Below are 12262 nucleotides of genomic sequence, written 5' to 3'. Positions count from 1 at the left end.
CGAGTCCTCATTGATCGGCCCAGAGCCAGTATAAAAGCTGGCTGGCTCGCTGAGTAAGATCAGTCTGCTTATGTTCACTACGACGGAAAGATTGAAATATTTATAGACTACACTTAGAAAGCGCTGAATCCAGCAAGCACTAGCTATTTACCTTTACAATTCAAAACAGGTAACTTGAGAAAGATATTACAAGTGGATCCAACTGCTTGAATTTTCTAGTCAGTAAGATGAAGGTCGGTTATTAAAGCAAACCAACGTAACATATTTTATCAAAATCATTGTGATAAACCAATACTGATTTAAAAATTAATTCGTTCTTCATTTAAATTTACTCTTTTGCTGAACATATTTACGGACACACGAAAGTCATTGAGATTGAAGTGAGATGTTTGACTTTTTTCCAACAGATTCAACATGGCTTTGCTTCCTCCTGGTGGACTTCCGGAGATTGTTTTCTCCTTTGACACAACAGGCTCCATGAGTAGCTGTCTTGTCGAAGTCCGAGGTCGACTCCAGGACATGATACAGCGACTCCAGGCTGACATCCCAGCCATCAGAATGGCCGTCTTCGCACACGGTGACTACTGTGACAAACACAACTACGTCACAAAGTGGATAGACTTTTCCACTAACGTCAAGGAGCTTTGTGACTTTGTCAACAACGTCAGCAGCACAGGAGGCGGAGACTCCGACGAATGTTACGAACTCGTTCTGAGACAAGTGGGGGAGGAATTGTCATGGACACCTGGATCCAATCGTGCTCTTGTCATGATCGGTGACGCCAATCCCCATGAGCCAGACTACCCCGACAACAAACTCAGAATAGACTGGAGGGAAGAGATTCAAACCCTCAACAAAATGGTGAGCTGAAGGTCTATGTAGCCAGATAAAAGTTTCAAGACCACGCAACACACCCATTCAAATTATCAACACGATGTTGAAATGTATTACTATTGAGATTTAAAATACAATTGGTATTACTATTCAGATTTAAAATACAATGGATATTTTTCGCATTTACAGATCAGTTGACTGTGATGTATGAACGATACATCATTTCAGAAAGGAAAAATGCAAAGTAAATACATTTATCCAACCTATTCCTTTCCAGGGAGTGAAGATATATGGAGTAGAGCGTGGATCTGGCACCATGGAATTCTACAAGAGAATGTCACAGGAGACTGGAGGACGCCATCTTCAACTTGACAGCTTCTCCAATGTTTTCGACTTTCTCATGGCCATCTGCTACAGAGAACAAGGGTCAGACTTGTTTGATGTAAGTTCACCCTGCGCTTATATTGAAAACAAGGCCTAATTCTCTCCTATACTTAATTTAGTGCATTTTCTTTAACAAACATATTTTCCATGCGTGTATGTATGTTTTAACATTTGTATATACCATTTCAGGTCTACGAAAAAGAGGTCCGAGGTCGTTGTGCTGGCGGCCCCCTCAGCAAGGACATGGAAAAGATGTTTACATCGCTACGCGATGGAGTGGCCTCGGTTCCATCGCCAAAGAAGATCCCAACCGGTGGAAGTAAGAAAGATGTGAAGATCCCCGCATTAAAGAAAACTACATCCTTCACGGAAATGAGGAAGGCCAAACCTAAATCTGTCAGGAGACCAGGAACTAAATCACTTAAGGTATTTTAACAATGCTTCTTTCCAAAAGGATAGACATTATGTAATACAAATGTTCAATTGTTTGATTTAAACTATACCACTGTGGTATTGCCGATTCTAATGATTTGTACATAATGTATTATTTCAGAAACCAACAAAGTTTGTGAAACCTCTTCTAAGGAGAGAGGAAGTCTTTGAGAACAACTTCAGCTTAAGAGACCTGGACTGGTCACCCTGGGTTAAAGTTATCTCCCCTGTCGTTCCTCTCAAACAGAAGGCACAATGGGAGAAAAGACGAGGTGCCAACCCTGGATTTAAGAGAAGAACAGTCTTCAAGTCCCAGAACAATAAGCCAGCTCTCTACGAAGTCAGTGTTCAGACCACCAGGTTTGGGCGGAGGTGTGTGGTATTCAGCAAGTTCTGCCATCACATTCCCGATAATGTTAACTGGGAAACACGTCTTCTTGGAAACAAACTTGTCAGGGCTCAGGTGAACAATGTTGTGTCTCAGAACTGCAGTGTCTTTGTGCGGAGGGTGGTGTACAGAAGAGCATCGGGGCACGTCAAAACAGCCGCAATGATGAAATCCTATGACTATGCTTGGAGGTGTTTGAGGAGGTCGCGATCTACTGCTCGACATGTTTACAAACAAAGCTGCATAATTTCATCGGACAAAGTATAGAGTTCTTTTGAACATACTGACTTATTAATATACACTTGAAATAATGGACGTTTTTCTTATGATGTCATTATCAAATGGCATTCTTTGAAGCTGAGATCTGAGATGCCATAAGTGTTTTTACTCCGAAAGACATCGAGATTCAGTTCCGTATTAGTCTTTTTGTGAGGCCACGATGTTTTACGAGAAGTGTGTTCCATCGAATGAAAGAGACTCATGAATGTTGTTGCATTGTTATGTAAAAGGTTGTACATATGTCATTGTTTATGTTACGGTTGTTTATGGAACCTATTCATAAAGCTGCATTTATTTCCTTTGTGCAATGTTAGAACATGTAGCAGCAAATAAAACAAACTACTCATAAATGTTTATTTTCCTTCACAATATATTCTTCTCGATTCACGGGCACCCTGACCTATAGCTACATTCACTCCTGTCAATATACCAAATGCTAACTCACGAGTGAGATATCTGTTTACGTCAATCTCCATCTCCAGGAGGTTTTCAGCCAACTGACAATCTGTCTCTATGTACGTGTCTGTCTGCCTGTGTGTATGTGTGTCTGTATCTGTGTGTGTGTGTGTGAGAGAGAGAGAGAGAGAGATAGAGGGGGTGGGGGATGGGGAAGAGAGGGGGGCTAATTGATCTTTTTATCATACTTCTTCAGGCCGATATAATAGCTCATGAAAGACAATGTTTATGGTCTCGCTTGCAAAATAGAAAAGACATTTTTATTTAAAGACATTTCAAGGCAAATTGTCTAAAATGCCCACACAACCACGCACAATTTTGTGTGTAAACTCTATCTGTAAGAAAGAAAACAAACCTATTCCAAAAAGTGTATATCTAATGCGAATGGTACTAACGTCATGTCAACATCAAACGTTACATTCATTCAAAATATGGCAGTGGACAGATACCATGCATCGTTAGGCTGAACCGACACCTATATGTTTCCAACATGTTATTCTATGGACCTAGTCTCTCATTTTGCCATAAATCAATTATTTCTTTAAAATCATTACAAAGAATATTAGGGGCAACCTGTTTGTTCAATCTGTCAACATAACGTTTCAGTGACAACATATTAGGTACAACTTTATGATTAGTGATGATTAAGAGCACATTTAACCCTTAAGTGCATTCAGATATCAGTTTCAATGTGTTTGCTTTGGAGGGAAATCACGAAATGATGAGCAAAGATGTTTTCATTGGCATCTTATTTATTTGTTAAACACGTGTTTGAGGGTATGCGTCAGCCTTTCCTGGGTAGCATAGTGGTTTAAGGGTTCGCTCGTCACGCCGAAAACGCGGTTTCGATTCCCTACATGGATACAAGAAGTGAAGCTCAATGCTAGTGTCCCCCGCCGTGCTAATGCTTGAATATTGCTATAAAGGCGTTAAACCCAATTTATTCACTCGTTCACTCAAACAAAATGGCGTAAAACTGACTTACTTACTTTTCATTCATGGGGAAGTGCGAAGAATTAACCTCGAAACACCGTGCATAGCAAATACGAAAACGAAAGAAGATATCCAAAGGAGCTATGCCAGGATCACCTGGTCGTAGATTCGTGTAGATGGATTCCTTTCGTCAGTCAGTATCGTATAAGGACCGGTGTTTTATCAACAAAACGGTATAAGTTTACAAACACTAGCGTTTAGCTGACCAGTCGTAATGCATCCAATAAAACCAAACCTTCAGCTGAATATCAGCGTTTATTTTTGACGTAATTGTATGTTTGATGGACATTTACAAGTTGGACGGTAGCATATTGTTCAATTTATATCATGAATTTACAACTTCTTCATTATTTACAGTACGGCATGTCTTGTCTCTTCATCGGGTGAATGGCAAAATATGATTTGCAAGCAAAATACATGGTACACACATTAGGTCAGTGAGATCGGATTAAGGACTGAAATGAACAGAAATCAAGGGGATAAAGTGATATGTTTTGGTATAACGTATTTATGTGCTAGAATAATTTAAGGGTTGTGGTTTCTCCGCAAAGTAACCATGGTACATTCTTTCCAGTATTTTTCTTCACTACGCGACTCGATGACAGAAAGTGACAAAAACTTACATCCTTCCTTGGTTGTATTAACGTTTATGTTTTTTCTTTGAGATTCTATGAACGAATACTTATCGTGCTTTAAAATCAGTACGAAATAACAACTCGTGTTTTGAAGCATGGGGTGGTTCGAGGGACGAAGCAGTACAAAGGATGAAGCAGCATGAAGGACCAAGCAGCAAGTCATGAAGCAGTTGAATCCAGTAAATACGGGTATTATATAACATGCTTCACCATAACGCCCTAATAACTGGGGATGTAAGGTAATTATAATGATATGCTTAAGAGGAGTGTCACTCTAGATTCGGTGTAGTCTACAATGGCTAAAAACCTTATCAAATTGGAATAATTTGTATTCAACAAATCATCACCATACTCACACTGTCCTTTGGAAACCGACGGTGAGTAGAAGAGTATTTCCTACAGATACAATTAGGTGCGTAATTAATCTTGGGTCCACCTGCCTTTCTGGAAAAGGAAAAGAAGGAGAGCCTTGTATGGACACCTGTTCATATGTGTTGGTCAAGAGGTGCTGGCCAATTTGGAGTCTGATACATGTCTTAAAGGGACACAGTTATACAAAAAGTTACTATTTAAGATATATGAAAATATAAGACATAAATGCATTGTTGACAAAAGGAAGCTTTTAAACTAATTATTAATGATCCATGGCAAGATATTTACATATATAAACTGACTGGGGATGATTACACATATTTCATCTGTTACAATTGGACAAATGCGTAACCTTTGGATTTGTGGAACACATGTATTGTATGAGACCTGGATTTGTTTTTGAAAGAAAGATCTAAACTGTAAATATCAGAAAAATGAACATATTAACTACCCTTGAAATTGTTACATCTTACTAGTATCTTGGGGCATCTTTTAATATGACTCTAAATTGGTCCCTCTCTGCCGAAAACATTTCGATTAAGGCAAAGAAAGCTTTAGTGTCTATTTCAGAATGCCTTTGCAGTTTCAGTGACTTGCACCAGTTGTCATATGATATCTACTTCAAAATTTTCGACTGTATGATAGTATCTATATTAACATATGGGTCACAATTATGGGGTTTTCACAATCATGATTGCTTGGAAAGAATATAAAGTTGATATAAAGTTGATTCCTTGATTTGCGAATGGATACACCAAATACAATTGTTCTTGGAGAAACTGGTATAGATATCCAATACGTGTGTACATGTTAAAGCTCCTCTCCATGCCCTCTTCACGTTACTTATGGTACGTCAGTTTGATTTAAACGCCGAACGTAATAGGTTTAATTCGGCATCGCCTTTTAAAACAGTTCTATTCAGATTGTGGATAGGGTAGGGACCTGGAAATAAACATTATTTCTTAAATGTATTTGTAAGGACAGGTTGATTTACACAGTGTGACTGCAAATACTGTATTTTGGAATGTCCTGAAAGATGAATACTATTTCCATCTAATGTTCACTAATCTGTATGTATGTGTGTGTGTGTGTGTGTGTGTGTGTGTGTGTGTGTGTGTGTGTGTGTGTGTGTGTGTTTCTCTGTTTATCGATAATGATGTGATTCTGAAGAGAAATTCTATCTGCTATTTAACGCTGTACGTACTTGTACTTTGGGCTTGTAGAATGAATAAAGGATGATTGAATGGTGCGATCTTCCATTTCAGACACCTACTGCGAGATTTTGTTGTAGATTGAAGTCGCTAGAAACAAGCATATTGACTTTTCAGAATACGGTACTAACATACGCATCAACAACCGATCATTACTCAAATATTTTATGTACTTTTATTCAATCTGACATTACAAAGTAAAGTGGCCCGGTTTTCTTGTGTAAGGGAGGTAACTCTTGGTCTACTATTTGTCGGGTAATCGAAGGTTGAACTGAGGCGAGTGTACAGATCACAAAGGCGGTGATATGGTGCACTGGTGTCCATATATTCCATGGGCGGTTCCAGGAATTGTCAAAAGGATCAACATGGTCTTACGTCATTTCACTTCAATGTCACATTTTCACGGTGCGCACGATCATTTTGCTTTTCATTTCAATTTATGTTTAGTTAGTATTTCAGTTTCTTAATATATAGCTAACACATTCACATGACACGGCCTTGCTCTTGGGTTAAAGAACCGTTACAAATGTTAAATCTGTTGAATGTGCAATCAAACAGTATGACATTATTTATTATAAATTATTATATGTTGTTCGGGGCTGAAGGAAAATTCAAATAGAAATATGGAGTCAAGCAATGTCAACTTGTCCTGGGCAAGAAAAACGTTTTAAGCACAAAATGTATTCAGGATTACGCAATGTGCCGTCAGAAATGTGGCTTTGGTCAAGAACCATTAAAACACAGTATATGTGCGGGCGTGTGTGTTGGGTGTGTACAGTTGAGGATGGGGGTGGGGCGTGTTGAGAGGAGGGGTGAGAAGTAGTTCAATTTTTGACGAATGAATACATTCACAATAAATTCCTCAAACAGTACTACAGTTATGAATGTACAACTACATAGGCAAAATTCTGATTCACGTTTAAACCATTCAAACCATACTCAACACGAAGTAATCCTCTGGATATTCATAATTTTCTCTAGATTTCCTCGCAATAATATATAACGACCTGTGAAGTAAGACACCATGTTGGTCGAACCACTGGTATTTAGAAACACTTAATCTCAGTAATGATATTTCATTGCGTACCAGTGCAGGATCAGTTCACGTCAACCACTAACTCTCTGGGTATTGATCAAGGCCGTCATACACCAAACATCACCACCATTAACCAACTCGTGTTGTTTGGGACCAGATGAATAAAGAGGTTACGGAAAGGTACGAGTGGTGACGAATGATAGCGTAGTATGAATGCGATTGCTAAATATTCCGCGAAGCAGTGAGGTCATTAACTATCTACAAACTCCTCATACCACTCTTTCCTATCTTACACATGCAATCTGTGTTGCTCGGACAGCGTAAGGAACATGGAGTAGACAGTGTGTTTGCGCGAGACAGAGCTGTGTGAGGTTGGGAACATGTTTATTTCTAGTTCATCGATCCGTTTGTGAACAAGGACAGGCAAGTCTGTGCCTGCTTCCTGAAACTACGTCATGTGATATATTCGCCTTTCAGGCAATATAAAAGCCGTCTGACGGCTGACTAAGGCCAGTCTACTGATATAGGCGTATCTATACACAGTTAAAGGACAGGGAAAGACCTTTGCCCGAAGTACACCTCTCTAATACAACAACCTGGTTTTAAACAGGTAACAAAATTTTCGAACATACTAAGTATATATTAAAAGTTATTATTTGACAAAAATAACTTTAATATCAAATCAATATCACCGAACCTTATAAGGAAGTGTTGTTATAGTTACCATGAAAATCTGTATGTTTATATAGAATGACATCGGTTGTATAAATGTTTAAACTGTAACTGTTTAAACTTTCATTGCTACACGTTTTAATGCTGGTTTTACGGTATTGGTCTCCCTCACTGATAGCATTATTAAAGATAACATTAACTCGCGATTGGACCCCAAAACTATAATGTCTAATACAATGAAGTCCCATGTTTTTGTCACACACTACTCAAAACTATATTGAAAGGGATTTGACTGAACATGTATAAGATTGATTGATTGATTGATTGATTGATTGCTACGTTCATCATGAATTCATAAAGCTGAAATAGTTTTACACTTTGGGAATAAACAGATTCAAAGCAAACAATATTTAATGGTTATTGTAATGGCATAATGGTTGTATAATAAGTGTAGCAATTTTCAAAGGTGACATTTCTTGTGCGAGTTTTCTTCAGTTCTGTTGAATTTGTCCACAGAATAAACATGGTCTTGCTTCCGCCTGGTGGACTTCCGGAGATTGTCTTCTCCTTCGACACAACCGGTTCTATGTCTGGCTGTCTGGCCGAAGTCCGAGGTCGACTCCAGGACATGATACAGCGACTCCAGGCTGATATTCCCGCCATTAGAATAGCCGTCTTCGCACACGGTGATTACTGTGATGGAAGTCGTGCGACTCAATATGTCGACTTTTCCACTGACGTCGCCGAACTCTGCAAATTCGTCAAAAGCGTTGGCAGCACTGGGGGTGGAGGAGATGGAGGCGAATGCTACGAACTCGTTCTCCGAGAAGTGGGTGAGGAACTGTCATGGACGCCGGGTTCAAATCGGGCTTTGGTCCTCATTGGGGATGAACCACCTCACACACCAAGCTTCAAGGAAAATAAACAGAAGATAGACTGGAAGACAGAGCTGAAAAATTTGATCTCCATGGTGAGTTGACTTTCTTACAATAATCTCAGATTTAAATAATCTCAGAACTATAACAACGCTTCTCTGCTACACAGCACCGTTTCGGCCATATTTTTCTTCTTGAAGTCTCAGCAATATCGTCCCTTACTTTAATTTCTATCCACAGGGAATCAAGATATATGGTGTGGAGTGTGGGGGTGGTGGTATACAATTCTACACTACCATTTCGGAGCAGTCGGGAGGTCGTTATCTTCAACTCAAAGATTTCTCCAACGTGTTTGATCTCCTGATGGCCATCTGTTACCGGGAGCAGGGAGCAGATATGTTGGAGGTAGGCACCCAGTTATTTATGCCTGATGCTACCTAGAATTTCATTCCTTTTATGGATTGCTATTTTCCATTATTGATGATGTTTGTTACAATATTGTGGATCAAATACTTCGTAATTCAGTTACGAGTAGGGTACTCTACCTAATACGCATTGTTAAGAAGCAAAATGTTAGAAACATCATTGTCATCTTAGAACAATTGTCTAATTGTCTTAGAAACATCATTGTCTTAGAGCAATGCAACAATGCGACATTTAATACGACCTGCCTGCCCACTCAGGACTGAGATTGTGAAATGTCTATATCACAGAGGTATTACTCTTGATCTTTCTACGGTTTGTGGGTATTGAGTGTTAAATTCATATATACGCATGTTCATCAAATGGTCAAATTACATGAGATTGCTATATAGTCTTAACACAAATGCCGTCTGCTTTAGGCCTACGAGAAGGAGGTCCGAAGTCGCAGAGGTGACGGTTCTCTCAGCAAAGATGTGGAAGGAATGTTTACTGCGCTGCGTGATAGAGCAGTTGTTGCTCCTGTATCGACGAAGGTGACCAACACCCGTAGCAAGAAGGCAGAAGCGGACCCAGTGTCGCCAAAGCCTGCACCAAAAGTCAGAACTGGAAAATCAAAACCAACATCTACCAGAAAGACAAAGCCAAAAAGCATTAAGGTATTTCCACACTCAACATGTCTCTTTAAACTGTTTATCAATAAGCTATAATGAAAACACGTTTATGTAACAATCACCAGTATGGAGGTGGTTACTTATCAATATGTTCACAGCATATTGTGGGGATTGGATGGCCTTATTGACACTTTAAATTGGATGAAAAAGTGGTAGAACGTAGTAATAAACGTATAGATGTTATTGTTTTACCATATTGGGCATTTGAGTCGATGTGAGTTGATGCTCTTAAATATAAGAATCTGTCCATTCATTCAACACAGAAACCAAGCAAGAAACCATTACTGATGAGAGAGGAGATTCCCGAGGACAACTTCGCCCTGAAGGACATGGACTGGTCGCCCTGGGTCAAAGGTATCTCCCCTAGGCGCCCACAACCTCATGACGCAGACAAGTGGGAGAAACGATGGGGTGATATGAAAACTGGATTCCGTACCAAGAAAATCTTCAGCTCCAAGAACAACAAACCAGCACTCTATGAGATCGGCGTTCAGGTCAATCGCAATGGGCGGAGGTTCGTGGTCTTGAACACACTCTGCCGCCATATTCCGGACGGTGCCCATTGGGAAACTCGTCTCCTTGGAAACAAGATTGTTAAAGCCCAAGTAAACAAAGTTGTGTCTCAAGGTTGTAGTGTCTTCGTGAGGAGGGCAGCATACAAAACAGTTAAGAGTCACGAAAAAACTGTTCAGTCAGCTCTTCTCACTTACGATTATGCCTGGAGGAGAATTAGGAACACACGTACACGTGCTCGCCATGTTGAGAAACAAGGCTGCACCATTTCCTCCAACAAATGGTGAGATGCTGCAAACGTCAGCGGACAAGGATACCTCAGAGAAAGAATGTTGTGTTTACGAACATTCATGTCGGCAGAATGAAGAAGTTTTATGGAATTTCATTTTACCACGATTCATCCACAACAAAGAATTGATCCGAACTCATCACCTATTCAATGGTGCTGACTTAACGACCATGATCCGCTGATCGTGGGTTCGAATCCCAGATTTGGCGAGATCAAGGTAAATGGTGGTGTTCGTGAGATAGATGTTGTGAACCTGTGGTACTTCTTCCCCATGAAATTCATGCGCTTTGTAAATAGTCATTGTTTGTTTCAAAATGAAAAAATGCATATATGTGTTGTTTTTGTTAATATGTAAACTAAAACATACAGAAAGATTTTGTCTTTATTTTTGTTGTTTTTATGACTACGACCGTGACCTTACACTGTATCACATTACTCACCGTCCTTGATATAACGTGTTTGTAAATATTCAATTCGCAATTTATGATATAACGCTCGATGTTTAAAATGCACTGTTTGGCTGCTCTATGCTTAGCTGATGAAGATCATTGATCACACCGTTGACACAAATGTTGGCATGTCACATACTAATATCTACGCTGGTAACACTACAAGTACTGACTTGTATACGATAACATGCGATAAATTTTGATATCTGCCTTGGCAGGACTTATATCTTCTTTATGTCCCGAAGTTGGCAGGTTTCCATTCCGCGTTGTGAAACATTTATAAGGGTGATTTATTTTAGTGCGTGTCTAAGATTAATATACACGGAAAGACTCGATGACATCAGTTTGTACATATTTTACAATTGTCTTGATAACTGGTTAATCTCAGGTCGATCTAAATAAACCACTTGGTATTCCGAGAAGTAGTGACGTCATGCACTGTATGTCAACTTCGCACACAAATCTATTATCACTATCGCACAGGGTAAATCCGGGTTGTTGGGTAAAGTAAACACTGTATTTGAGAGTCTTATCGTATCGTGTTCTAGTTTCCATGCCTTGTACAAACTATGCTGAAGTTCCTGAAGTAACAGTAAGGCTTGAATAAACTTCTGACACAATTGTACGTTAGTGAGTATGGGTTTACGCTGCATTTAGCAATAGACCTGCAACATGGGGACACATGAAATGGGCTTGCAGAGAATCGAACCCGCGTCTTCGACGTGACGAGCGAACCCTGTAACCATTCGGCTACCCCAGCGCCCCTTGATACACTTGTACATTTGTCGAGTGCTAACATGAGTTTGAGAAATTGGACACGCAGCTTGACATTACATACCTGTGAAAGTCCGGGGTAGAATAGGTCTTCAGCAACCCATGCTTGCTACAAAAGGCGACTATGCTTGTCGTAAGAGGCGGCTAGCAGCATCGGGTGGTCAGACTCGCTGACTTGGTTGACACATGTCATCGGTTCCCAGTCACGCAGATCGATGCTCATGTTGTTGATCACTGGATTGTCTGGTCCAGACTCGATTATTTACAGACCGCCGATATATCTCGAATAATTCATCTCACTCACCCACTCACTTGACATTACATGAATACCGGAGATTTCGTGGTACCAAGTGCGGTGCCTAGTTCCTTGTTGCCACACCTTAGTCGTGTCAGAATCGGGGTCTTTGTTCAGTTCCCAAATTTGTCCTGATTTATATGTTAGTTTCCTCAGTACCATGTTTGTGCTTAGAGGTCCACCTAAAAATAATGCTAAACCTTTAAAGGCTTTCACCCTGATGTGGAGTGGTTCGGTAGCCAAGTGGTTAAAGCGTTCGCTCGTCCCGCTGCAGACCCCAT

The 12262-nt window shown here is 40.0% G+C and overlaps 2 protein-coding genes across 2 annotated transcripts; both read left to right on the top strand.

Annotated features, from left to right (window-relative positions):
- LOC137290599 (uncharacterized) lies at positions 1 to 2667 on the top strand. The gene is made up of 5 exons (XM_067821647.1): positions 1 to 169; positions 408 to 861; positions 1112 to 1276; positions 1408 to 1644; positions 1772 to 2667. Exons 2-5 carry the CDS (start codon positions 415 to 417, stop codon positions 2303 to 2305), a joined length of 1383 nt encoding a protein of 460 aa, XP_067677748.1. The 5' UTR covers positions 1 to 169; positions 408 to 414; the 3' UTR covers positions 2306 to 2667.
- A 4670-nt stretch (positions 2668 to 7337) lies between these two features.
- Positions 7338 to 11329, top strand: LOC137290598 (uncharacterized). Its single transcript, XM_067821646.1, has 5 exons — positions 7338 to 7630; positions 8209 to 8662; positions 8808 to 8972; positions 9410 to 9646; positions 9925 to 11329. The coding sequence occupies exons 2-5, from the start codon at positions 8216 to 8218 to the stop codon at positions 10459 to 10461; spliced, it is 1386 nt and encodes a 461-aa protein (XP_067677747.1). The 5' UTR covers positions 7338 to 7630; positions 8209 to 8215; the 3' UTR covers positions 10462 to 11329.
- Positions 11330 to 12262: the final 933 nt, after the last annotated feature.

Source organism: Haliotis asinina, chromosome 7, assembly GCF_037392515.1.
Source record: "Haliotis asinina isolate JCU_RB_2024 chromosome 7, JCU_Hal_asi_v2, whole genome shotgun sequence".
Classification (NCBI taxonomy): Eukaryota; Metazoa; Mollusca; class Gastropoda; order Lepetellida; family Haliotidae; genus Haliotis; species Haliotis asinina.
Note: the sequence above shows the minus strand (reverse complement) of the source record. Positions and strands in the feature narration are given on the sequence as shown.

Bases quoted from the DNA above. Each gene is read 5' to 3' on its own strand.
- LOC137290599 (XM_067821647.1), top strand. From the start codon at position 415: ATGGCTTTGCTTCCTCCTGGTGGACTTCCGGAGATTGTTTTCTCCTTT. The intron at 862-1,111 runs GTGAGCTGAAGG...ATTCCTTTCCAG, and splicing joins TTCAAACCCTCAACAAAATG to GGAGTGAAGATATATGGAGT. The intron at 1,645-1,771 runs GTATTTTAACAA...GTATTATTTCAG, and splicing joins CAGGAACTAAATCACTTAAG to AAACCAACAAAGTTTGTGAA.
- LOC137290598 (XM_067821646.1), top strand. From the start codon at position 8,216: ATGGTCTTGCTTCCGCCTGGTGGACTTCCGGAGATTGTCTTCTCCTTC. The intron at 8,973-9,409 runs GTAGGCACCCAG...CGTCTGCTTTAG, and splicing joins AGGGAGCAGATATGTTGGAG to GCCTACGAGAAGGAGGTCCG. The intron at 9,647-9,924 runs GTATTTCCACAC...CATTCAACACAG, and splicing joins CAAAGCCAAAAAGCATTAAG to AAACCAAGCAAGAAACCATT.